The sequence below is a fragment of the Balearica regulorum genome, chromosome 2 (assembly GCF_011004875.1).
Source record: "Balearica regulorum gibbericeps isolate bBalReg1 chromosome 2, bBalReg1.pri, whole genome shotgun sequence".
Taxonomy (NCBI): domain Eukaryota; kingdom Metazoa; phylum Chordata; class Aves; order Gruiformes; family Gruidae; genus Balearica; species Balearica regulorum.
Genome location: NC_046185.1, coordinates 104,043,181 through 104,070,875, shown reverse-complemented (window position 1 = coordinate 104,070,875; position 27,695 = coordinate 104,043,181). Strand labels below are relative to the sequence as shown.

At 38.2% G+C, this 27,695-nt stretch overlaps 1 protein-coding gene across 1 annotated transcript in view; it reads right to left on the bottom strand.

The window, feature by feature from the left end:
- The window catches only part of ATP9B (ATPase phospholipid transporting 9B (putative)), a 182,855-nt gene that overhangs the window by 143,584 nt on the left and 11,576 nt on the right, over window positions 1–27,695 (bottom strand). Inside the window, 3 exon segments of the mRNA XM_075745250.1 lie at window positions 3,632–3,745; window positions 11,262–11,412; window positions 20,404–20,577. Coding sequence (XP_075601365.1) covers window positions 3,632–3,745; window positions 11,262–11,412; window positions 20,404–20,577 — 439 coding nt within the window.

Here is a 27,695-nt window from a genome sequence, read left to right as displayed (position 1 = left end):
CTCAAAGTCCTAGAATAGAAATACACAAGTAGGAATACCATACAGAGTAAGAACATGTGCTTAGAATATTTACTTTTTTCCTCTCATTTGGATTTTAGTGTTTAGTTTAGTCCAAAAAAAAGGCAAAATCATACTTGTAGTTATTCTAATTATATTTTTACAATGTACATCTCCAAACGCACATAATTTAGATATAATCTGAAATTTTAAAAAATATTTTGGATGAGCTAAAGACAGTCTTTATAATTCAATAAGCCTATTTTCCTATCTTCCACAAATTTTAGGGCTTTACCAAAAACATTTAAGAAGTCTCCAATTCCAATTGAGTTCACTGCCTTTTTCCTAACAGACAGAAATGAAAAGGTAAATGGATGGCTAGTTTGATTAATTTTGCCATCTAAAATGTAGTTATTTACCAACACGTCACAAATATTGACAAAGAAAAAGGGGGGGTTGTTCTGAAAGCTAAGTATCTAAATGCTTTGGCTGCTACTTTCACAGGACAGTTCCACTGCAGATTCTGCTGGAAGCACGGATTGTGCTACATGCAACTAAGATGGTCTCTGGCCACAAAGGATGGTAAGCTAAAAGGAATACAGAATAGTTCAGGGATCAGCATGTGAGAGTTTCCTCTCTCTCTTTCTAAACGTCCTCAGATATGGTCTTCTAGCTTCTTAAACCCAAGTGCTCAACCTTTCTCCATCAGTGAAAGGGAAATAAAATTCTCAACAGTAAACGGATCTTACCATTACTATAAGTAATATGGCTAAAAAATTCAAATATTCACAAATCCTCCGACAGATAAGGTTCTAGATTATCTATCTAGCTTCAGACACCCACCAATACTTTCTTTCTACAGAAAAAAATTTATACCATTAGACTTCCTTTTCTTGCAGAAGTCCAATAGTTTGCCAACCTTCCCCTAACCTCCCAGCAACAAGAAAGGGGTGTAGGTGTAGATTTTTCCTAAAGGAGTCTTGACTAAAATTCTCCTTTGCAATAGCTGCAATGTTTCGCAGTTCCAGCCCAAAATTCCAAGGCTTATTCTGTTATGGCCTTATAGTTAAACGCTTCTTGTCTGTTCAGTTTTACATTAGCTACAACAATTATACTAGAACTATGTAGAACAAAAAAGTGCCTTTGTGAAATGCATTCCTTTTCACTCCTAGGACATAACTGAATGACCAGTAGGGTTCTCCCCTTTTCTGGCAGCAGCATTTTCATGAGCTTTGGCTTTTGCAGCATAAAAAAAGGCAGTCCTGAAGTACCTTCAAACATATTTGCCATTTGGACATATCTCATTAAGTAGACAGTAATCAAAGTACAGATCGCAAGGTATTAATTGTAAGAATTTCCCCTAGAGGTCTCGGTACCTTGCCGGGCAGCTCAGTACAGCTGACTGTGACTATGACGAACAATTTAGGAAAGACTTTTCTTTTTTTCCTAATTTGCTCAAAGGAACTTGATACTCTTCCAAAGGGAAAGTGAAATTGTGAAGCCAATCTTATAAAAAAAACTGTCATATTTCTTCAACTGTAAGCAGTTAAATATATTTAGCACACTGCTTACGATCAAACTTTTATGCTTTACATCCTTTGTATGTTGGACTCGAAATGAGAAGTCCATTCCCTGCTGTGCAAATGACAACAAACCAGTAAAACACAGTCTTGTTTGAAAAACTCTAGTGCTTGATCTAAGTGTATTAGTTCTGTTTGTTGTAAAACCTGTTGAACTAAAAAAAAAAAAGAAAAAGCCCCCCCCAAATCTGCAAAATCCCAAAAACCCCACACACCACCAAAAAAGAAAACCCAACCCCCAGCCAAAAAACCTTTTAGCACATACTCAACTTCTATTCAGTTGGTTTGAGGCATCAGGCCAAAAAATTTGTCTTTTCCTTTAAAATCTTGAGAGAAAATACAAGCCAAGTCATAGCTACTCTTCTGATTATTACTGAAAATCTATCAGCAGCTACACGCTCTTCAAAGAAAACCAAACTTACCTGTTAAGCAACAAAGCCAGCCCAATGGGTCTGACTTAAATGTTTTATATTTTCATCATAGATACTGAGCCTCCGTCAACATCCAATTAATCTCTTTTACCTGGAGGTTAATGTTAGTAGAAAAGCTATTCAAGTAGAAACAAGTGGGTTTAGCAGAAAAGGGTACCACTAGCACTAACTGAGATATTGTTGTATTTTCAGGCTGTATGTTAAAACTGGGGAACATAATTCAAAATATCCTTGAATAAGACAAACATGTCTATACAGAACAGATTACTGTTGTTTGCAAAATACAGTATTTTCTCCCTTCTTTGGGCAGGGATGAGATGGGCTGAGATGCCAAGTGATTTTTTTACCTCACTACCCCACTAACATATAGAGCTGTACACAGGACTGCAAAAAGACCAACTTCCAGACAAGGCTGGCTTCTCTCACTGGGTCAGTGACAAAGACCTTTGTAAATATCTGTTTCAAACCCCACTGCTGAACAAGCTTTCTGTCTTGGAAGTGTTTTTTGTTGCAGCAGAAGCCAAAAGTTGTCTGGAAACAGAGGTGTGAAGAACCTCCAGGACAGTGTCTCCATTTATCAATACTTAAAAGGACACACACTGCAACAATTAAAACAATGAAATCAATCCAGAATATTTACTCTATTGACTTGTTAAGGACAACCTTTACTCAAGCAGTCAGCATGTCACTGTTTCTCTTGAACACCACTGAGAATAAATGGTACTGAAAAATACTATTTTTTATAAATTTAGAAAATAAAGCACTTGTTCTTCCTGCCTTGCTTTTAAACCTGGAGTGGAGGGGCTGGGAAGAAGATGAAAGAGAAGGTAATAATCTGGTTACAAACAAGAAAAGAATTCCAAATCATGGGAATATATCTGGCAGACTACCAAAAGAGCCTCCTCTGAAGAGAATACAATTTTCAAACCTTAGGAAACCTGAGTCAGAAGCAACTGGTTTGAACAGTTTCCCAAGAAAATACTGCAGAGATATATTGAAAGGAAGCCAGTGCAACTGGCAGGGTCATCAATTAGGAAAAGCATGTTTACTGAGTAACTTATTTTCAAGACACATTTTTCCCCTACTTGATCCATGGCTTAACATATGTTATCTCAATTTTTGTGAAAAAATTACATGATCAAAACCAATGCAGAAGGGATGCAAAAAGTTTATGCTTTCAATTCTGATCTAGCCTGAACACATAAAGTAGTGAGCAAGTAACAATAAACTGAAAGAAGTTTAACACACAAATTACCTATGTTACCAAATCAGGTTCTCTACTATCAGCTGGTGGGTTTTTTTGTTTGCTTTTTTTAAAGCTCTCAAGTGACCAGCAGCCAGAATGTAGCACTACTCACTCAGACTAGCTGGTTAACAAAAAAGACCTCCAGCCTGTGGGGCAGGAGTTTGGTAAGCAGGTGGAAAGGAGCGCTATCAAACAACAGCTTCTGGAGTATATGCTGTAAAATGCTGTCATTTCAAATAAGCATTTTACTTCTGTCATATATTTTAATCACGGCAGTTTACCAGATGCAAATTTACAACATGTATGTATACATAAACTTTTCATCTGTAGTTTAAAAAAAAAGCCAAACTTCTAGTTAATAGTATTTTTCTGTTTACCAGAGGAGCCCAGTACGTGTACAGGTAGCCTATTTTCAAAGCTGGTACAAACTGTGAGCAGGACACGATGAGAAAGTAGAGATTCAAGAAAAACTTGAACTGTTCATATAAAACCTAAAATGAAAAACACAGAATAGATAAATACCTTAAAATGTGCACCCATAACGTCCATAAAATTCACTTTTTCCTAATAGTAGATATAAAACCATTATATAGCACACTATTATATATGGTACTATTATAGTACTATATAGCACAGCATGCTACATATCATCACAAACTACTACATGCACTGTAAGTTATTTTAATATTATATTGCTATTTTGGTTGAGAAAAATCCTTTGATATTAATGCCTCTTTTCACTCTGAAAAAATAATTTGCCAAATTTTGGGTATTTTGAAAACTGGACTATGAACCCAATCTTTACAAATATTAAATATCTACCAAGATCACTGTGCAAAAATTTACTTTGAAATTTTAACAGTAAACAGAATTCAGATGTCTGTAGAAGCATCTTGCAATAATTTTATATCCACAATAGTTACCTTTGAGTTAAAACAGTTTTTGAAAATTTTCTTTTTTTATGGTATCAAAAAAAAAGACAAAATAAATTTGTGAGTATCTGAACTTTCATTGCTTACACTAAGTTCTCATTTTTAACCACTAGAACTTTTCTTCCTAAAAATACAGCATTAAAAGTAAATCTTAATTTTTCCCTAAGTACCAATACTTAAATTCTATCTGTCTCATGTATTTTTGTCCTAAAAGATTTCATATTCTTGCCTCAAATAGTAATAATAAAATAAAAAAAATCACTGGCATCAAATGAACAGAAAGCCTAGAGGAGACAAGCCGGGGGCTACAGATGCAACAGGAACCAATGGGGTAACACTGGGAAGATACATCAAAAGAATCCCAGCCACCCCAGCCAATAAGTCAGCGTCATCGGGGGCACAACTGAAATGCCTCTATGCGAATGCATGGAGCGTGGGGAATAAACAAGAGGAGCTGGAGACCTGTGTGTGCCTGCAAGGCCATGACCTTATTGGCATTACAGAGACGTGGTGGGATAGCTCCTATGACTGGAGTGTTGGGATGGAAGGGTACAGGCTCTTTAGGAAGGACAGGCAGGGCAGATGAGGAGGGGGCGTCGCCCTCTATGTCAAAGACCAGCTGGAGTGCATGGAGCTCCACCTGGGGATGGAGGAGGAGCCCACCAAGAGCCTACGGGTCAGGATTAAAGGGAGGGCTAGGGCAGGGGACATCACAGCAGGGGTCTGCTACAGGTCACCTGACCAGGGGGACTGAGCAGATGAAGCCCTCTAGAGGCAGACAGGAGCAGCCTCACGCTCACAAGCCCTGGTCCTTACGGGGGACTTCAACCACCCTGACATCTGCTGGAGGGACAACGCAGCTGAGCGCAAGCGATCGAGGAAGTTCCTGGAATGTGTCGATGACAACTTTCTCTTCCAAGTGATAGAGGAGCCCACGAGGAGAGGTGCCATACTGGACCTTGTTCTCACCAATAAGGAGGGCCTGGTAGGGGATGTGAAGCTCAAGGGTAGCCTTGGCTGCAGTGACCACGAAATGGTGGAATTCAGGATCCTCCGGGCAGCAAGGAGGGCGCACAGCAAGCTCAATACCCTGGACTTCAGGAGAGCAGACTTTGGCCTCTTCAGGGATCTGCGTGGTAGAATACCAAGGGACAAAGCCCTGGAAGGAAGAGGGGCCCAAGACAGCTGGCTAATATTCAAGCATCACCTCCTCCAAGCTCAGGAGCGATGCATCCCAACAAAGAGGAAGTCAAGCAAAAACACCAAGAGGCCCCCATGGATGAACAAGGAGCTCCTGGGCAAAGTCAAACAAAAAAAAGGAAGCCTACAGAGGGTGGAAGCAAGGGCAGGTAACCTGGGAAGAATACAGAGAAACTGTCTGAGCAGCCAGGGATCAGGTTAGGAAAGCCAAAGCCCTGACAGAGATTAGTCCGGCCAGGGATGTCAAGGACAACAAGAAAAGCTTCTATAGGTATGTCAGTGATAAAAGGAGGATGAGGGAAAATGTGGGTCCCCTCTGGAATGAAACGGGTGACCTGGTTACCCAGGATATGGAAAAGGCTGAGGTATTCAATGACTTCTTTGCCTCAGTCTTCACTGGCAAATGCTTGAGCTACAGTGCCCAGGTCACAGAAGGCAAGGACTGGGAGAATGCAGAACCACCCACTGTAGGAGAAGATCAGGTTCGAGAATATCTAAGGAACCTGAAGGTGCACAAGTCCATGGGACCTGATGAGATGCGTCCACAGGTCTTCAGGGAACTGGCGGATGAAGTGGCCAGGCCCCTCGCCATCATATTTGAGAAGTCCTGGCAGTCCGGCGAAGTTCCCACCAACTGGAAGAGGGGGAACATAACCCCCATTTTCAAGAAGGGTAAAAAGGAAGACCCAGGGAACTACAGGCCAGTCAGTCTCACCTCCGTACCTGGCAAGATTATGGAGCAGACCCTCCTGGAGACTATGCTCAGGCACATGGAAAACAAGGAGGTGATTGGTGACAGCCAACATGGCTTCACTAAGGGCAGATCGTGCCTGACAAACTTGGTGGCCTTTTATGCTGGGGTTACACCGTCGGTGGATAAGGGGAGGGCAGCTGACATCGTCTACCTGGACTTGCGCAAGGCATTTGACACTGTCCTGCATGACATCCTTGTCTCTAAATTGGAGAGACATGGATTCGATGGATGGACCACGGGGTGGATAAGGAATTGGCTGGATGGTGACACTCAAAGAGCTGTGGTCAACGGCTCAATGTCCAAGTGGAGAACAGTGACAAGTGGTGTCCCTCAGGGGTCGGTACTGGGACCGGCACTGTTCAACATCTTTGTCAGCGACATGGACAATGGGATCAAGGGCACCCTCAGCAAGTTTGCTGACGACACCAAGCTGTGTGGTGTGGTCGACATGCTGGAGGGAAGGGATGCCATCCAGAGGGACCTTGACAGGCTGGAGAGGCGGGCCCGTGCAAACCACATGAAGTTCAACAAGGCCAAGTGCAAGGTTCTGCACGTGGGTTGGCGCAATCCCAAGCACAGCTATAGGCTGGGCAAGAAATGGATTGAAAGCAGCCCCGAGGAGAAGGACTTGGGGGTATTGATTGATGAGAAGCTCAACATGAGCCGGCAGTGTGTGCCTGCAGCCCAGAAAGCCAACCGTGTCCTGGGCTGCATCAAAAGACATGTGACCAGCAGGTCAAGGGAGGTGATCCTGCCCCTCTACTCAGCTCTTGTGAGACCCCACCTGGAGTACTGCATCCAGCTCTGGGGGCCCCAGTACAGGAGAGACATGCAGCTGTTGGAGCGAGTCCACAGGAGGGCCACGAAGCTGACTGGAGGGCTGGAGCACCTGTCCTATGAGGACAGGCTGAGAGAGTTGAGATTGTTCAGCCTGGAGAAAAGGCGGCTCCGGGGAGATCTAATTGTGGCTTACCAGTACCTGAAGGGGGCCTACAGGAAACATGGTGAGGGACTGTTTCTCAGGGAGTGTAGTGACAGGACAAGGGGTAATGGGTTTAAGCTGAAGGAGGGTCGATTTAGATTAGATGTTAGAAAGAAATTCTTTACTGTTAGAGTGGTGAGGTACTGGAACAGGTTGCCCAGAAAGGTTGTGGATGCCTCCTCCCTGGAAGTGTTCAAGGCCAGGTTGGATGAGGCTTTGGGCAACGTGTTCTAGTGGAGGGTGTCGCTGCCCGCAGCAGAGTGGTTGGAACTAGATGATCTTTGAGGTCCATTCCAACCCAAACCATTCTATGATTTACGAAAATATTATCCTAGTCTTTGTCATTTGAACTTTTACAGAGTAACAAAACTAAGTAGTCTATACTGTGCTGCTCTGCATCACTGTGAGAATACCCTGTAACTTCAGCTCTGTCTGCAGCACATATAGAAAAGAGTAGACTTGAACTCCTTGTTACTTTTGTTCACCACATTCCCTTAACACACTCTTTCCTCTATAACACTGAAGGTGCTAGGGTGGAAGCTCTACAACTCATCTGCTTCCTTTCTGAAGTCCTTTGGTTCTCAAAGGGACAAAGGCGACCACCATGTCAGATGCATTCCTTCAGAATTACCATTTTCCACTGTTCTTAAAAATACTGAAACTACTCATGTTCAAGAATAAATGATTTTTAGGAAGACAAAATGAACACTACAGAAAAGATCCAGTGAGTAAGGGTAAGGAACACTGCTCTCTTTCCAAACGGCTATGATGTGGAAATCTCAGAATAAGGCAGAATTCTTCAGTTTCCATAGCAAGACAAGCTTTTTACAAAAGCAACCATAGTTTAAGTTTTCAGAAAGTTTAAACTACAAAAAATTTCTAATGGAACAACATGGTCTTTTGAGGCAGTTTAGAAAAAATGCTCAGCACTAAATTTCTCAAAATATTCTTCTGCAATAAATATTGGTACATATGTTTATAATAAATGAAAGTTTATAATAAATCAAAAACTCCAAGATAATTGTCTAAGTTTTAAGTGAATACACAGTAACCTTATTGCAGAATACACTGTCCCATATTCCAAAGGAATGACAGATGCAGAGATTCCTTCGGTAACTAAAAGCACCACTTCAGCAAGTGCATGTTCTCAACATTGTTTTAGTCATAATTACAATGCTAAGAACATTATTCATTTTATAGAATTTGGATCTTCAAAGACTTCACATATTTCTTTAGCAAGCCAGGATAACATGGCACCTCCAGCAGGATGCTCATAAATGGCTAATGAAGTTGGAACACTGAGACTTGATAAAGTGGATCATCAATTGTTTCAAAGATAAGATTTAAAACAGATCAAAAAGCTACATTTAAAGAGTGTCTCCATCTTTTAATCTTACAATTGAGTTATTACAATGACTCCCACATGAAAATCAGAATTATTGGACAGATATTTATTGCTTTTATCAGTCCTACATTATTAGTCAATTATGTAAAAGCCTACGCCCTAGGAAAAAATATTCAAGGAAATTCATTTTGAAATGTCTTTCTGGCAGGCACCGCAAAATAGTGGTCCCTCAGAATTGCCCGTTTCTTGAAAGATTGCTACATTACTGCTCATCTAAAGGCTAAACAGCCTCAAATGAGAAGATTTTTTTCAAAAGCATGGAATTCTATTCCACCGTTTAGCAACAAAACTGTAAAGCCAAAAAAGTTAAATTTGAAGTTGTGGGGAAACTCAGAGCATTCTTCCAAAATCAAACTATTTCAGTTTGAACCTCTACCATATGTTAATATTGATTAAGTTCATATACTCTTTTCTAGCAGTGTGTTTAACTGTTTACAAAGACTTAATATACCAGGTCAAAAAAAAGTCTACAGATTACTTTGGGAGGTGGAGATCTGCAAAAGCACCCATCTTGCAGGAGAAGGTCGGAGTAAAAAGCACCTTCCTACAAATCCTTTTCCTGGCAGACCAGTGACAGTTCATTCACTAGAAAGCTAAACACTTCACTCTAGTCAAGCAAACCGAAAACCAGTTACATAAACTGATTTAAAAGAAAAAAAAAGACTAGTGCTTTGAAGTTCAGGAGAGGTATCTTAAAAACTTGCCCATCACTGAAGATATTCTTTATGGAAATTTACACAAAATTCCTAAGCAGCTCTACCAAGATGTATATGAAATAGTAAATGGAAATTGAACAAACTGGTGTAACGGTAGAAGCAGTTAGGATCTTATGTAAAGTGTTAAGAAATTAGACAGTATTTTGGAAGTGTTACAGCTCTTCTAGCTGGTAAGTAAAATACTGTTAATCTGAACATTATTTTAAACTTGTATTTTGATATGAAATCATTGAATATTACCCACTGCCAGCTGCAATGTTAAAAAAGATACAACTCTAAACAGAGGACAAAACTTCATGATGAAAATTTCAACCAGAGTAAATCATTGGAGTCAATATTTATGACATATTTATGGGTTTGGAACCAATACAACTATCTATCTTCCCTACAAATTACTTCTAGTGGAACAGCATAAAACCCCCCAGATAACTACATAGTATTTCTAATCAATGAACAATGTTAATTTATGTCTAAAATTAGACTTTAGAAACATTTTATTTTCACCAACTATTGGGCTTTATGTTTAGGATCTCACTTCATTTTGAAGTTACTACTGAGTTTCCAAATACTACCACCAAAATAAATACCTGACTTTCAAAAGATCAAAAAAAGAACAAACATTCTCTCTCTCAACAGGTAATTGCAAGCTATGGCTGATCCCTAAAGGAAACACGAATCTAGTTTAGAATTTGTAATCTACACTGCAGATTTCTAGTCACAATAATCAATGGCTTACTATATGCTTAATGAATTTTGTGACCTTTAGGAAACCATATGTGGCTTAACCAATTTCACTGTATTTAATAATTTAAACTTTGGAAGAAAACATTTACTTTGTTCAATAGAGAGGAGAATATTTTATCTGCCTGTGATAAGTGACTTTTTTTTTTGACAGGAGATCACTCTTAATTACAAAGCCACTAATTTTTTTTTTGTTTTAATAAAGAAATGTATTAGAAAGGACCTGCCAGTCATTGGACCAAAGAGGCCAGAAAAATAGAATCAATACTCTTTACAAATCAGCATGATCACTTAAAAAAAAAATTTAAGACATAACATGTCTGTACTCAAATGTAGAATACATTCAGTTTTTGCAACAGAACTCAGGACTCTTGGATGGTATTAGTAAAAGTATGAGTAAAAGCGTATTAGTAAAATTTACTTCACCACAACAGCATACATTTTTAGGCTTTAACTACTGAAGCTTCAGAAGTTGTCTTCTCTATTGCTATGTTTCATTAGAACAACAATTTTTTTAAGAGTATGAACTAGACAAGACTGTAATGTCTCTTTTGTCTTCATATACACTGTGAACATTATAGGCAAAAAATTTAAATTAAGACGCACTGTGGCTTCTTAGAAAAAAAAGTGACAAAAAAAACTTCCACTCCACAACAAAAGCATTGTCCGAAGACTTGTGTTCAAAATGAAAGAGCAATCACTATTTTTAAAATTGCAATAAGAAACACAACTCTAAAAAGTATGAGTTTACTACACTAGGCCTACCTGTTGTCATATAAATTGAAGAGGTGGGTTGGTTTTGTCCTTTAAGGAGTTCCCTGTTTCAGATTATTTATTTTGCTTTCAATGGCAGGGAATATGAAAAAATATCTATGGGATATTTTCAACTACTTATTTATCAATTGAAGTCAGTGCTTTGTAGTATTTTCACAACTGACTATGTAGAAGTGCTTCTGTTTTAAGAAGAGGATTACAAGTTTCTAATTATGAATAGAAAAGTGCAAGGAAACCCATCTCAAATTTCTAAAGCTTCACTGAATTCCAACCACTCAATCATACACACGACACTTCTTTAGTAAATATCCCTTTGAAAACAAAACAATTTCAAAAAAAGCACAGCTTTGTTCTCAACTGTCAATTTTAATTGAGGACATAAAGATAAATGTAAAAAGAAAAAGAAGAATCTGGGCAAATAAAAATATCTTTTTGCAGAACTGTCAAAAAACACTACAGAACATATAGCCAGCCCAACAACAAAAAATGGTTAGTAGTCTTACCCCAGGTATAAAGGTAAAGACGTTGTATTTTTGATTTTTTATGGCATTTTTGGGGTATTTTTCTTCACACTTTTCAGGACACCCAAGCCACACTGTGCGAGCCTTCAGCTCTTTCTTTCTTCGGCAAATATTTATGAGCCAATCAGAACAACTGAAAAGAAAAACAATTGTTTACATTAAGAGTAAAAATTTTCTATATATGATTACTATGTCCAAACTTGGAACACTAAAGGCAAATATCCAAGAAATACAAGTTTAAAACATTTTGCCACATCTAAATAAACAAGCATGATGTTGACTTGTAATTTTAGAGCAATTACACAGTACTCAACTCATTCAGACATACACACATATAAACACTTGCACATACTTTACAGGAAATCCTAATAAAATAGCGACAAGTTTCACTACACCTTGCCCTGATACAGGTACCAAAAATTCTAGTTAATACAAGTCTGCATTAGCAGTGACTATATTTCCCCACCATTTAATAATTAACTCATCCATCACACCTTACAGCCCTTTGGCTAAACTCTTTTGTATTATTGATACTCAAATTATGCTAACGATTGACAAGGAAATAAGGTTTCTGTTAGATGAAGTCAGAAAAATTTCAACAACTTGTATATACAATTACCACATAATTTGTAAATCAGTTTCCTCCATAAGACTGCCTACAGCAGACATAACAGGGAAGCACACCTAATGCCACATTGTCAACTGTTTTCAACCAAAAAACCCCTACGTAAACGTATATCACACAATGATCTGCAATGGTGAACTTCAATTCACAGAAGAAAGGAAGAGCATCCTTGCTTAACCAGCTTACAAATCTACTGAACAAGGTTTAAACTATGAGCAATGAGAGAAAGAGCTCACAGCCACCTCTAAACTGCAATTTGGACAAGGGTACAGGAATGATGGAATTAGATCACAATGGAGGAGGAACAAAAGGATGGCAAACAGAATGATGCCACTGAGGTTCACCAGACTATTTACTAATAACAGTAAAACAAGAAACACACATAGATGTGACTCAACTCGGGTAATATAATCAGTCTAAGACTTGCTAGGACTATCCACAGGGGCAAATTATTAACAGAGATAAGTACAGATGCAGGCTTGCCATACAATGTATATACGTGTTTTACAATCCTGTATGTTAAAGGAGAAATTCCTCTGCATTTTTATTAATACTGGTGGGAGGTGCCTTAATTATGTTGGGAGTCTGTTTTAAGCAAGGGAATCAGGAAGACTGAGCAGACAGGCCTTCCATGAGCTCCTACTGCAGCCAAACCACAAACCTAGCTGGTCACAGTGGATTTCAACTACACCAGCAGGTGAAATTGAAGGTGACATGCATTTTCTAGAGATATTTTTTAATATAATGACAATATTTTTGATGCAGAAAAAAAGTAACCATTAGGAAGCTCTTATAAATTGTATTCAAACCAAAAGAAAGGATTTTGCTGAGAACAGAATGGGAAAATTATGATCCAGTCACCTCAGCATTGTTTCCTGCATGAATTCTGCATAGTCAACCTATTTGTATGTATTTGTACACACTTGAAAGAAAACAGAAAGTGATAACCACACTGACATGTCAAGAGCAACCTCCAGAATGGAACTAATTTTCCTCTCAGAAGAGCCAGATGCACTACTGCTTGAGAGTACGTTTTCTCTCTTCACTCTGGAGGCTTTGAGCACCCTGATCTAGTGAAAGATGTCCCTGCCCACGGCTGGGGAGGTTGGACTAGATGATCTTTAAAGGTTCCTTCCAACCCAAATCGTTCTATGACTCTATGTGTCTAATAAAACTTTATTTTCCTTATGAGAAATGTCTTGAAAGCTAAAGAACATATTCTTGGAACTGACACAGTTGGAAGAATCATAATTGCAGAGTAGTTTGTTACAAACCCAAAATAATTTCAGTGAAGTTCTGCAAAGCTTTATCTAGTACTATTTAACATTTTCCATTACTTACTGGGTAACTGACTATCAAATATTTCATTTTTCATGCAACAAAAAACTAGAAGAGACAGGATTACATGCAAAAATGAGATTACAATTCAAAGGTGTCTTGACAGATTGGAAAACCTACCTGGAAGAGACAGAATGCAGTTAAAAAAGCAAAAGCACAACATAGTATGTTTACACAAAAAAATTAACTACGCAAATACAGAGTTGGAAAAGAGTTAGTGGATGGCAGCTCAGAAGACTCAGCTACTGCATGAGAATTATATACATGTGCAAAAAAAGGCATATATAGCTGGTTGGCATAGACAGGCATACGGCTAGCAAGAGTAATGAACATATTCCTTTTTCTCAATCCAGTGCTAGCAGATGTCAGTTGGCTTACCATACCATTTTGAATACCAAATTTCAACAAGCAGCCCTACTGGGGAAGAAAAGGCCACACACACGCACAAGAGCAACAACACAATCACAGGTCTAGAAAGCAGGGCAGGCTTGTCTACTAGATACATCAAAAGAAACAGAGTTGTTCAGAGAAGGCTGTGTGTGGACCTAATATGGTTTCAAGTATGTAAGAAACACCTGCAAAGAAGAAAGGAACAATCATTTTCTAGGTCCACCATGATTAGGTAATGACAGACTTCAACTGTGGCAAATAAATAAGGCAGGGGGGATGGATGGACACAGATATTGAATAAATGCTTCTAAGAACTAGAGTAGAAAAAAAACACTTAAGGATGCTGGAATTGCTACCAGTGCAGGTCTCTAAGATGTGGTTAGATCAGACATAAGTGATAGGTGTAATTCATCCTGTGTAGGCAAGGAATTGCCTAGATGACCTCTTAAGTTCCTTTCCTATTCTGTTTTTCCACGATTACAAAATTATGGAGCATGCAAATATGCAGGGAAGGAAGGTGCATAGTTAGCTTACATCACCACCGGCCCACTTAAAATGTTCTTGTACGTAGCCTACATTATTCCAGGCCTAATACAAACTATTTTTGCCAAAGAACAAATGGAATTCAAAGTTGCAGGCTCTTTTTAAAGAAAACTAGAAGTTATACAATAGTAAAATCATTCAAAACAACATTCACTTTGTTATGGAAATGCCACTACACCAATACTCACAAGTTGACATTTAAAACACTTTCTTAAAAATTCTGTGTTCTTACGATTTCCTCCCTGAAGATTTCACTATGAGATGAACATCAACTTGGTTAGATCCTATGTAAACATGCATTTTATTTTTGTTAAAATTATAAGCCCACTCAGCATCTTTTCCCCATCACTTTTAAGTAGTGACAAAGAATTATTCTATTGTAAATACTGTAAGAGTGTTAGTTCGACATTCAAAATTCAGCCCTGTTATTTAGTAACGTACAAGTTAGAAAAATCATGTTAGTTTGAGCATTACTTAAATTTGTCTTTAAAGCAAAATGAACAGCAATCTATCTATATCATGGTTCCACAATCCATTTAATAACTGTGAACCTATCCTGCTGCTGCTGAAATGGCTAGTACCACCCTCCTTCTGTAACAAATGTGTGGATTCCTGCCCCTTCCCTTGCACTGTGCTGACACAACTACTCCTTCAATTGTATGGGTAAGCAAGGCAGACCCACAAACCAATCCTGCTATAAACTAACACAGAATAAAAAGGGGGACTATTTCCACTTCTGATCTTTAAAATCTATAAAACTGTAAAAATAGTTGAAAAAAATGCAGGCTACGTGCTTGCAAGAAGAGATGGAACAATTCCACTCCATGCCAGCTTGGATTTACACTTGATAAAACTGCTCAGGGAATTAAAGCTTTAAACATATTAGTTTCCAGGGCAGGGGGTGGAGAGGACAATACAAATGGAAGCAGCAGCTTAGCTGTATACTAAGAAGTGATGAGACAGATCTGTAGCAAAAAAGTTCCGAGGAAAATAATTTTTTCAGGGGGACATGAACAAGCATGACAGCGTCTGTCTACAAGCCCATAGACAGAAGTTTCCTGACAGCCTTTGAAATCTTGCATTGCTTAAATCATTTTCTGAATTTGAACTGTAAACTGTAAACTAGGCAAAGTTTCTTTTGTAGAATAATTTCCTCAGACACTAAGAACTTTTCTATTGCTAAAATTAAACATTTGACTAAAGCAACTGAATTACACTGCTGCGTTTGCCACGAAGTTTCCCCTTCTTGAAATGACTTTTTCCACTACAGATCAACAGAGAAGCTGAAATAGATGCCATAACGACCATTAGTTTAGCAAATGCCAAAAAGTACAGACATAAGAATGGTGCCTGACTGGGAAAGAACTGTGATACCTTTGATAAAAGGGATGACTGACACAGAGCTAACAACACTCAAGTTCTCAGATGCAAGAAAATCTCAGATAATGGAAATATCACAGGTTATGCCCAAATCAGTAGCTTAATGGTTCAGATCAGTTTTACTACCTTAAAAGTAAAAATCAGTTAGATTCTGCCATTTAGAGTCTCAGCAGTAATCGTTGTTATATCACAGGAAGAATAAGAGGTGGACATGCTGGCTTCAGAAACCCTAATCAATTTACGTTAATTCAGATTTTTAAGAACAATGAAGTCTACTCGATATTTTTGAAACTCAGATTATCAACACCCAACACATATTTAATCTATTCTCAAATTAACATTCCCCTATTTTTGCACAAGAGTATAGACCCCTTCGTGGGCTTTTTGCACCCACTGAATTTGTGTGAAACAAACATCAGGAGATAAATTTGAATAGCATTCTCCAAGCTTCAAATATCCTAGAAACATAATGTAAGACTGTAGCATGACCAAGACACACATTAGATTTTCCTGAACTCTTTAATGTAGAACCACACCTTATGCTAAGGATTTAGCAATTAAAAAAAAAAAAATCACATTCTTGTTTACTGATTTAAGCATTTATTTCAAATGTCCTCCTTGCCTAGAAAATTCAACACATGCACAGAAAGCTTTTTTTCTTAAGCTATAAGCCATGTTGCCTCTAGCAATACACCACACTGTATATATGAAGAAACTAACTATTGATAAAAGAACTCTAAGGTATATCTATTAAGTGGCTTTTTACCAATCTGCTTCCTAATGTACTTTTTTTTTTGAAGGAACAACAGCCACAGTTTTCGTATCAGTAACTGATGCCACATTAAAAAAAAACCTGGAGTAATTGTCAAGAATCCTTAACTTTTTCATAAATAGAGCATATCTTTCAAAGTCAAAAGCTAAAGTAAAAGTCTCAACTGACTCTGCAGCTCTAATAATAAAAGCTTTTTTTATTTTCTCTTTTCATTACTTTTATCCTACAAGCTTAACTGCCAGTATCTTTCACAAAAGAGCATTTTCATCAGAAAGGAAAGATAATATAAAAGCTCTATATTGTCTGCAAGGGTCAGCTTTTCCTTATTAGGTTTTAAGTAGCAGAAACTAGTTCTGCAAAGAAAACATACTGTAATTATTGTACTCAACAGGTAGCTTCAGTAATCAGGCCAAAAGCAACACAGTGGTCATGTCATTCTTAAAAGATCAGCATTTTCCCATGCTTCTGCATAACAAATGCGTTGCAGATTAATTGAAAGCGTACAGGCCATCTTAGAGCCCAAATTAATCCGAGCATTTGATATCCCCTTCACTTCATATGGAAATGCCATTCAATGGCACCATTTTCATAGGGACAAAGTGTTTTTTGATAACAAGTGGAATGTAAATCTCATGAGAAAGAAATCAATCCAGCCCAAAGAACTCCAGAGTATTGATCTATGTGCATTATAATTTCACAAGCTTGAAGCGAATTTGTAAGTTAAAGGGGAAATGATTACAGCCACAAAACAGCTGCTATATCACAAAGTTTTCTTTTAACTGTGCTATGAAAGCAAGAAATAAGCAGTTTCTGAAGTTAAAAGTTATATTGGTTGAATTAAGTCTTTGGTTTGTTCAAAATCAAAGACAACATTTGATTTAATTATGATTTTTTTCTTGCAAATGTAAAAACTTGTTTAAAGAGCTGCAGATTTGCAAATAAAGTTCACGCCATTCAGTTCCAATCAGAAGTCTATTGTCTAAACAGAAGTTAAAAGCTGAATAAAGGATTTTTACAAAATCAATTTTCACGTACATTGAACTTTGTCAAACCTTCCTTCTTTGCTCCTGTCAAATGGGTGAAACTTTTTCAACTAAATAGTAACAGTTTACGATGTAGCAACAAAAACAAAAAAAATCTATAGAATGTAAGATTCTAAAGCTGCAAAGCAAGAGATGGAAAACTTCCTCTCATAGAAATGAGATTAATCCTAACAATGCAAGACAGAAAAAAACCCTAGTGGGCATGAGGGGTTTTGTTTGTTTGCAACAAGTGATTTTGAACACAAACACAAGACTTTCACTGATAAACCAAAAGAACTCAGGGGCCCCCTAAGCTCTGCTCCAGACAAATGTCTCATCTTTTATTGTGTTCAATTTTCTGTCACAGCTTTGAAAAAAATTAAAAATTAATTTAGACCACAATAGGAAATCCTGGATGAACGAAGCTGAGATTTCAACCTGATCCAGTCTCAGGTAGGAGATACTAATTTCCATAGAAACAGGGTGAAATTTTAAATTCTGTTCAACTGAACAGGTTTCAGACTGCTATGCTGTATTTAATTTCGTATTACACTTACAAGAATGCAGTTTGCCTTCTGGAAATAAGCTTCAGTTGTTTGCATAACATGTATAAACCACCATCAATACACATGAAAACTGTTTTCTCATGTGTTCATCTCCATTTCAAGTGTGAAGGCATCAACACTCAATTCTATCCCAAACTGGTACTTTACGCCACATAAGAACAGTGTCACTCATACTACACAGTCTAAGTAATAACTGCATGTATGATAATACAGTACCCTCCAGGTTTCTTGTATGATCTTTTGCATGATCCTAGGCAACTTTATGAACTACAAATAGGAACTTCAAATACTAGTATTCTGTGGGCCCCAGCAAAAACTCATGAAGTTTTATTATAATGAGAAACCATCAAAAAGAATAAATTAACACTGACTGCACATCCCTGACTTTTATCAATAACAAAACCTCAACAGTGCTCTCAGCCCAGAAGAAACCTCCCTGTCACCATGATGGGTATTTACCTACTCACTCACCCAAGCTGAAGTTTTTATCCAACCTGTGTGGACCAGTAGGTAAGATACCATGGGATTCACCTTCCTTCAAGCTAATTTTCCCCATCTCATCTGAGCAGACGTCTGCACCTTTCCTGTGGGAGTATCTTCTGCCTGCAAATATCCTACTGAAATTTCAAGCTTCTGTTAGGATCTGGTGGTCATCTTTTTTTTTTTAAATACAGATTTCATTTTTTCCATGAAAAATGAAAATTATCTGCTATGATGTTCTGTTATAGAAAACGCTAATGTGATTAAAATGCCTCTAGGTATAAATACACAGCTGAACGGACTCTTCATTGTATCCAAATTCAGTTGGGGCAATCAGCAAAGCAGAAGTCATACTCCTCTAAAGCCTCTTTTTCTTAGTGAGGGCTTTTCTTTTACACACCTACATTAGCAGTAAAATATAAGACATAGCAAAATAATGAATCCATAATGCAATTTCCTTGCTCTTCATTCTCAAAAATCCATCAGAAACATGACTCAAGTATTCTAATTAGTTCTAATAAGTTTGAAAGTTTCTAGGCTTGAGCTCCACTTAAAGCTGAGATGTACCTATCAATTTTAAAAAGCAAGAACGAACAGGAAATTTTGCAATCCTTAGCATTAATGACACTTTCTTGTGACATTCTCTTACAATTGTTGATTAGTTCCAACATAAACTCATCTTGCAATTGCCTGCCTCTATCCAAACACTGTAAATTCTCTGTCAGGGCAACTACAGGGTGCAGTCTTTACTGGTCTACCTGTTTTCATGAAACGAAGGAATGTAAGTATTAGTGAGTCTTAGTTACTGTGATTAAAAAGCTGAATTCACCTGAAGTATAACGTTTGAAAGGTATCTCAATTTTAAAATATGTCCAAAAGATTAACAGCCTTGTTAAATACTTAGAAGTGTTTTTTAAAAACTACAATGGTAGTTCTGTAACAAAAGCATTGCTTCCAAAAATTATTTACATATGCAAACACTGCTTCTGAAAACTTTGCTACCTTACTTCCTTCCTGCTGCTTTTCAAACACTTATTCCCTATAATAAAATTAATCTATGAGTTTTTGTTAAGAAATCAATACTGATTTTTCTGCAAATAGTAAAGCTGTGTAACAAAATTATTTCAAAACTAAAGTTGCACAAATACAGCTTTGCTTATGTAAAACAACAGTATCAGACCCCTTGAAATTTATTAAGTGCCATGAAAACCACCTGTGAAGACTTCCATCTAAAACAATTGTAAAATCATCTGCCAAAAAAGCATTTGTCATTTACATTCACTGAAAACACTCCAGTCCCTTCGCTTGACTGATTCTCAGATTTTATCATTCAAGATTAAAACCCCCACAATTCTCAATCATGCTAATAGCAATTTCTGTATTTAGAAATTTGCTAGCAATTCATTAGAAAGCTACTATTCCAACACAACTGCATACAGCGGAGTTTAGCACAAAAAGTTTCTCCATAAGAACCAAATCACAAGAGCTAATTCCAGCTGTAATTCACCCCAAGGTCACCAGTTACATGTATTCTTTAACTTTTAAAGTTGAAGTGTTAACTAATGATTAGTTAATGAATTTGCTTTTTCTTTTCAGCAGCATCAATAAAATTTATATACTGTCAACTTAACACACGAATGCCCTCAAAAGTAAAAGAAAGTTTTATCCCCTCTACTCTGATGTGGTTTGGAGTAGAAGTGAGGACCAGACTTACATGCCATATTACAGATCTCAGACTAGTACAAGTTTGGTACGTGATCTCTGCTAAAAGCCTTTCTTGCAAGTCAGCAGAGCAGACAGGAGAAGTACACAGCAGCAGCTCTTCAAAACTTTTTTTTTTTTATTAACGGTTGGTAATGTCCTAGTAGGGAAAATGCAGGCAAAGCAATCAAAAGGTGCATGACAAGCAAATTACTGTGTTCCCATACTCTGCACATAGCACATAAAATACACAGTTACTATTTACGTAATCTAATAGTTTAATAAAAAGTACTGGTATGCAACAAACCTAGTGCAAAGGAACTTCCAGCCACCACAGATAAACCATTCTAAGCCTCTTCTTCTCTGAGAAATTCTGGCTCTTGGTAGAGTATGGTAATCACTCTCATCATTTTCAAAGCCTTCTTCTGACATCATTAATGGCATTTCATCCAAATGAGAGGACTCATCTTCCACTTGGTACCTGGCAAAATTAAATAAAAACACCAAATAAATAGCCAATACATCATTTTTTATTACCAGGAATCTCCTAAAGTAACAAGTCAATTTTTGCCATATGGAATTTTATTAGAGAGGTATTTTAATCTAAACATCTCATGTATTTGTACTAACACATCAACAAGAAATTCTGACTTAAAAATGCATAATACAGCAAAAAGGCCTGCAATCATTGTCAATCACAGTATAAATCATTCTAGGGAAATTCTTGTTTCTTACACAGTTTGTACATACAAAGCTGCAACTTGATACTTTTCAAAGGATTCTTTGTAAGTTTTTGTAAAACAGAATTTACTTGGCAAAGTTTATAGCAGATGCAAATGACTGAGTTTTCATGGAAGTACAGACTTTAGATTTCCACCGAGCTTCTTCAGCTTGCTTTCCTGATGTCTATTCCTGCGTGTGCAGGGCTCTATTTGAGTCACACTTTCTACATAAACTCATCAGTATCTTAATTACTAAAATGTTATAGTTACATTATAGTTACTTTTGTAATTCTACACAAAAACATTCAGCAAGTCAAGCCAGATTTGCCTGTGGGACCTATGGAAACAACACTAACCTAACAATAGTCCTTTTCAGAAACTATTCTCCACTTCAATTTTACATTTCTGGAATGCATTTTATGCCGAGACAAAACATTGGAATATTCGAAAATTCCCCTAAGTGCATGTAAATTAAGTAACTTAGTTAATATTTTTATACCATTAGGAAGATGACTGAAAGAAACTGCACTATTGCTCAGGTTTCCTTTCACAGACTAATAAAAGGACTAATAAGGATATTAATTAGAAGAAAATTTTAAAAGGAATTGAACATTATAGTCGAGCAAAGATCACCTACTTCTATGCAATAACACATAGAATAACCCTACTCAATAAAAATGCGTGATGTAGAAGATACAATGGTTAGAAAAGCTGGCTGCACAAACACTTACAAAATACATGAAAAACCTACCAAACTGACCACAAAAGCAAAAACTTTTAAATATATAAAAATATTACTTGACCCTATTGGTAACGGTAGCAGTCTTTAAATAGGAACAGCTGATGAAAAAAGTATCTGACCAAAATAGGTCAAAAGATATTCTGCATATGTATTTTAAAAATTTCTCAAATACTTTACAGTTCAGGAGTCTAACAGACTATCATCAATCTATTCTTTGTGTATATGTAATTTATCTACCTTGAAATTATTCTTGCACTGGGAGTAGTGTAGAAAAATTCCTAGAGCTCAGGGAAAAAAGAAAACCAAACCACAACAAAAAGGATTGAGTCACAAAATTTAAGAGTGTTTGGCACACAATTAGCAAGTTTGATTTTTATGAAGCTATATTGTAGAGTCATCTCTTACCATGTGAGTCCTGGGACTGTCCCATTTTCCTCACAGCAACCTAAAAATCTATATAAAAACAGTAATTAACAAAACCAAAAATCCACTCCTTTTATGTGAGAGAGCAGCTGGAATGCATGGAACATCCTGGGGAGAGATGAAGAGCACACTGAGAGCTGCTGGGTTAGGATTAAAGAGAGGACAGGTAAAGGCAACACTATAGTGGGGGTCTGTGACAGACTGCCTGAACAGAAAGCAGCAGCAGATGAGGCCCTTTACAGACAGAAGCAGCCTCATGTTCGCAAGCCCTGGTCTTCACAGAGGAATTCCACCACCCTGGTATTTGCTGGAGGGACAACACAAACCGACATAAGCAGTCCTGGATGGTCCTGCAGTGCTTTGACCATTTCCTCCTCAAAGTAATTAGAGGAGCCAATGACAAGAGGTGGTCTGCTGGACCTCATACTCACCAAGCAAGGAGAGGTTCACTGGGGATGTGAAAGTCAAACACAACCTTGGCTGCAGTGATCATGGGATGGTGGAGTTCAGAATGCTGAGGGCAGGGAAGAGGGTGGCAAGCAAGCTCACTACCTTGAACTTCCAGAGAACAGACCTGGCCTTTTCAAGAACTGCTTGGAAGAGTCCCATGGGATAAGGCCTTGGAGGGAAGAGGGGCCCAAAAAAAGCTGGTTACTATTCAAGGATCAGCTCCTCCAAGCTCAAAGAGATTCCCATCCCAATGAATAGGAAGTTGGGTAAAAATGCCAGGAGGCCTGCCTGGATGAACAACGAACTCCTGTCCAAACTCAGACGCAAAAAGGAAGCACACAGGGTAGAAGTAAGGATGGGTAACCTGAGAGGAATACAAAAACATTGTCCAACCATCCAGAGACAAAACCAGGAAAGCCCAAATGGAATTGGATCTGGCCAGAAATGTCAAAGATAAGAAGTCTGCAAGCACATAAGTGACAAAAGACAGACTTGGGAAATGTGGGCCCATTCAGCCCTCTCAGAGTGCAGGAGGAAAGGCTGGGACAAGGAAGATGAGGATAAGGTCAGGGAACACTTGGGCCCTGAGGGGATGCACCCATGAGTGCTGAGGGAGCTGGCAGATGTCATTCTGAGGCCACTTTTGATAATCTTTGATTAATCATGGTGGCTGGAGGAAAGCATATGCCACTCCTATCTTCAAGAAGGAGGACCCAGGCAAGTACAGGCCTGTCAGTCTCACCATGATCCTTGGTAAGGTGATGGAGCAGCTCATCCTGGAAACCATTTCCAGGCACACAAAGGACAAGAAAATCATCAGAAGTAGTCAGAATGGCTTCACCAAGGGAAAGTCATGCTTGACCAACTTGATAAACTTTTACGATGAAGTAACTGGCCTGGTAGATGAGGGGAGAGCAGTGTCTACTTGGGAGACAGTACCAAAGGCCTTACTGAAGTCCAAGCTGTTGATGCAGGGGCTGGATGAGCAGACAGTGAGGTGGATTGAAAACTGGCCTGATAGCCAGGCCCAGAGGGTGGTCATCAGCAGCTCCAAGTCTAGTTGGAGGCCAGTAACTAGAGGTGTTCAAGGCCTGTTCAAGGCACTGTTCGGCCTGGAGAAGACAAGGTATGGGCAGGAATCTTACTAACATCTATAAATACCTGAAGGGAGGTGGTACAGAAGACCGAGTCATGGTCTCTTCAGTGCCCAGTCACAGGATGAGAGGCAACAGGCACAAACTGAAACACAGGAGGTGCCATCTGAACATCAGAAAACACTTTGTTGTCATGAGGATGACTGAGCACTGCCAAGGGCTGCCAAGGGAGGTTGTGGCATCTTCATCCTTGGAGATGCTTAAAAGCTGCCTGGACATGATCCAGCTCTAAGTGGCCCTGTTTGAGCAGGGGGAAATTCTGCTGACATGGAACAGCACCCTGAGCAGTATTCAGTCTAAAATATTGATAGACAAACTCAATATTTTAAAGAAAAAGTAACATTACAAACACCAGGACTAAGGAAGAAACACCACCATCACTGGATTTGCATTTTCTCAACTTACTGTACATTTAATACAAAAATCTGAAATCATTTCCTTTTTCCCTACATTTTCTGTGTTGTGCCCTGTTGTGTATAGGAATATATTAAAGCAGCTATCAACCTTTTTGGATGCCAGGAAAGGGAGAGGGGGAGGAAGGGACTATATTGTAATATTAGATTTCTATTGTAAAGGTACACCACATACTCTACACTGACTATGCAACAAATTGGTATCAACACAGTTAAGGTGGAAGATCTAATAAGGAAGGAGAGAAAAAAGCAACCCCAAATCCACCACTGGTTAACCAGTCATTAGCTAGACAGTTGTTCTTTTGGTTGACAGGTAATGCCATGATTTCTGCACCTCCTTTGAATAACTTGGTATGGGATATCATTAAGGGATGTTAACAATGTATTCAGCACAGATTAGAAAATAATGCATAACTAGGAATAATAACAACAACACACACAAACACACACACCCATACCCCCGGCTGCAAGTCAACTGAGTATTGGAACCTTAAGCACATTAGACCTTGTCGAGAAAAATCTTCATCTGTTTCAAATTATGCAAAAGCACAACCACACTGCGGAAAACAGAAAAAAGTTCCAAACTAAAAAAACTGCGTAAATTTGTTAGAAGTTACAAGTTCCCAGAAAGTTAGTTATGTGAAAATATGGCATGGAGAACGCTTTCAAAATTATTACCACCAGTACCAACTTAAAAAAAAAAAAAGGAAAATAAAGTTTAAACGGACATGAAAAACTTGATCTTCACAATGTTGTTTGCAAAAAGCTGCATCTGATGTTTAGTTTAATATAGCAATCTGGCAATATGTTTTCTATTCCAATTACTATCAATGGTCATTAAGAAAAAACACTATACAAAAAATTCTCTTCACAGAAGAGCAGTTATTACAAGTTAACATGTATTTTATCCTAAATTATATGGATTACTCTCAGACTAGACTAATTTGAACACTAGACAATAAAACTACTGCTTAGAAAAAAAATTCAAGACATTATACTAAGAATTCCAGTAAGACAGGCCTGTGTTTAAACAGATTAACATTCAATACTTTTATAATCTCTCCTGGTTATATTTGCAAATTACAGTATCATAGTTTTAATACAGACCTTTCCATTGCATTGCATTTTGCTTTTAGACATTCAAACAATTAATAGTGTATTTTTAATACATCCAGTGAAATCACAATCTGCTAGCTGTACTGGAGTATACAGCAAGATACTGCTAAGTATCCCTTTCACTTTCACACAAAGTTAACAAGTGTCCAAATCAGAAAATAATATCCTTTATATACAAAGGTAATACAGCAAACATGATTAGTCTCTCCTGAAGGAGCATACTAATGCAAGAGAACTATGGGAGAGAGACTTGACTGAGAAACACACAGTCACAGACATGCATAATATTTAAATCTACTCTCATAAATGTGATAATATTTGCAGAGTATATTGATGTCCTAATCATGATTTCTTGATGGTTTATTTGCCATTATATTTTAAACAAATATTTTTTCACGATCGGCATCTAGGTTTACATTTTTAAATATGGAGTTTCACCAAGTAGTGAAGATAATGAGCATAAGCACCATCATGTTTACTTCAAAATACAGCCTCTGAACTGGCAAGCAATTTATTCTGTTTCAAAAGCAATTTTGCTATTGTGTTGGAAAATTGTACTTCAGTATTTAAAAACAATAAGATAATGAATAATGGATTTTTCATAAATAGGATGAGGACAAAAATCCTTATGCCTTTGTTACCTAGTATTCTTCTGCACTTAAATTGCTTGAAGTGCTGATTTTCCTTGAGTGACAAATCAATTAAGCATAATTCCAGAAACTTTTATTAAAATAGGGAAGCACTGAAAGCAACATGAATAAAGAAACCAGAGTGAAGACATCAAAACTCTCAGCATGACTGCTACTAAATCAGGTATGAAAACAACTATCTTGACAAAAATATGGCTTCCTAAGGAAAAAGGAACATTAATATTAAACAACTTTCAACAAAAACTGACTACTATTAGGAATATAATTTAACAGATTTAAGTGAAAGGAAACCATATACAATAAATACTTTTAAATGAAATTTTAATATAAACATCTGCTGTGAATATGATGCCTCAAGTCACCTGTACATACATTCCACTTTGACGGCTGTTTTCCAGAGTAGATGTGGCTGCAGTTCCACAGGTGCCTGTCATGGTTTAACCCCAGCCAGTAACCAACCACGCAGCCGCTTGCTCACCCCTCCTCTCCCGCAAGGGGATGGGGAGGAGAGTGGGGAAAAAAAACAACTTGTGGGTTGAGACAAAGACAGTTTAATAAGATAACAAAGGAAAATAATAATTTTATATATATACAAAAAACAAGTGATGCACAAATGCAGTTGGTCACCACGTGTGGAAGGAAAAAAAACAACCCGATGCCCAGTCTGTTTCCAAGCAGCGATCCCACCCCCCAGCTTGTTTCCCCAGTTATATTGGGAGCATGACGTTCTATGGTAGGGAATATCCCTTTGGCCAGTCTGGGTCAGCTGTCCTGGCTGTGCTCTCCCAGCTTCTTGTGCACTTGGCAGGGCATGAGAAGCTGGAAAGTCCTTGACTTAGTGTAGACACAACAACTACCTAGCAACAACTAAAACATCAGTGTGTTATCAACATTATTCTCATACTAAATCCAAAACACAGCACTATACCAGCTACTAGAAAGAAAATTAACTCTATCACAGCTGAAACTAGGACAGTGCCACAACTGGTAATGGAAACCATTTTAATTCATTTAAATGTAATCTGACTACCTATTTAGATCTGTAATTATTTCTGTTTTCTGCCAGCTTTCCATTGTTCTAAAAGAGCAATGTTCAAGGGTGCAGCAGGAAGGTGCAAGGGGCAGGGCAACCACGACTGCATGTTTTTTTGGTTTTACTCGCTTGACAAATGCAGAAGCAGTATCTATGATGGATTTTTCTACCAGTGTGCTTAAAAGACCCAGGTAGAAGTACTGTGTCAGATACTGCATAAATACTGTTTCCTTGTCACTGATCACTTGTGCTACATGCCATAATTCACAACAAGGAAAAACAAAGCTGACATCTTAAAGTAGTATTTCTCAAACCTAGTGATGGATGGAAAAAGAATGTGTGGCCATGAGTCTACAGAGGAATTAGACACAGGAGATGGCTGTGGGATGCAGAATAGCATGGAAGAGAGGCAGTAGTGGAAAAAGTTCCAGCTGAGCACTGTAGTGGGTCGACCCTGGCTGCGGGCCAGGTGCCCACCAGAGCCGCTCTATCACTCCCCTCCTTCTCTAGACAGGGGAGAAAAGGTATAACTAAAAAAAACAACTTATGGGTTGAGATAAGGACAGGGAGAGATCACTCTCTAATTATCATCACGAGCAAAACAGACCGAACTTAGAGAGGGAATTCATCTTATTTATTACTAAGCAAAACAAAGTAGAGGAATGAGAAATAAAACCAAATCTTGAAACACCTCCCCCCACCCCTCCCATCTTCCCAGGCTCAACTTCACTCCCGGCTTCAACCTCTGCCCCCACCTCAGCAGCACAGGGGGATGGGGAATGGGGGTTATGGTCAGTTCATCACACGGTGTTTCTGCTGCTTCTTCATCCTCAGGGGGAGGACTCCTCTCATCGTTCCCCTGCTCCAGCATGGAGTCCCTCTCACGGGAGACAGTC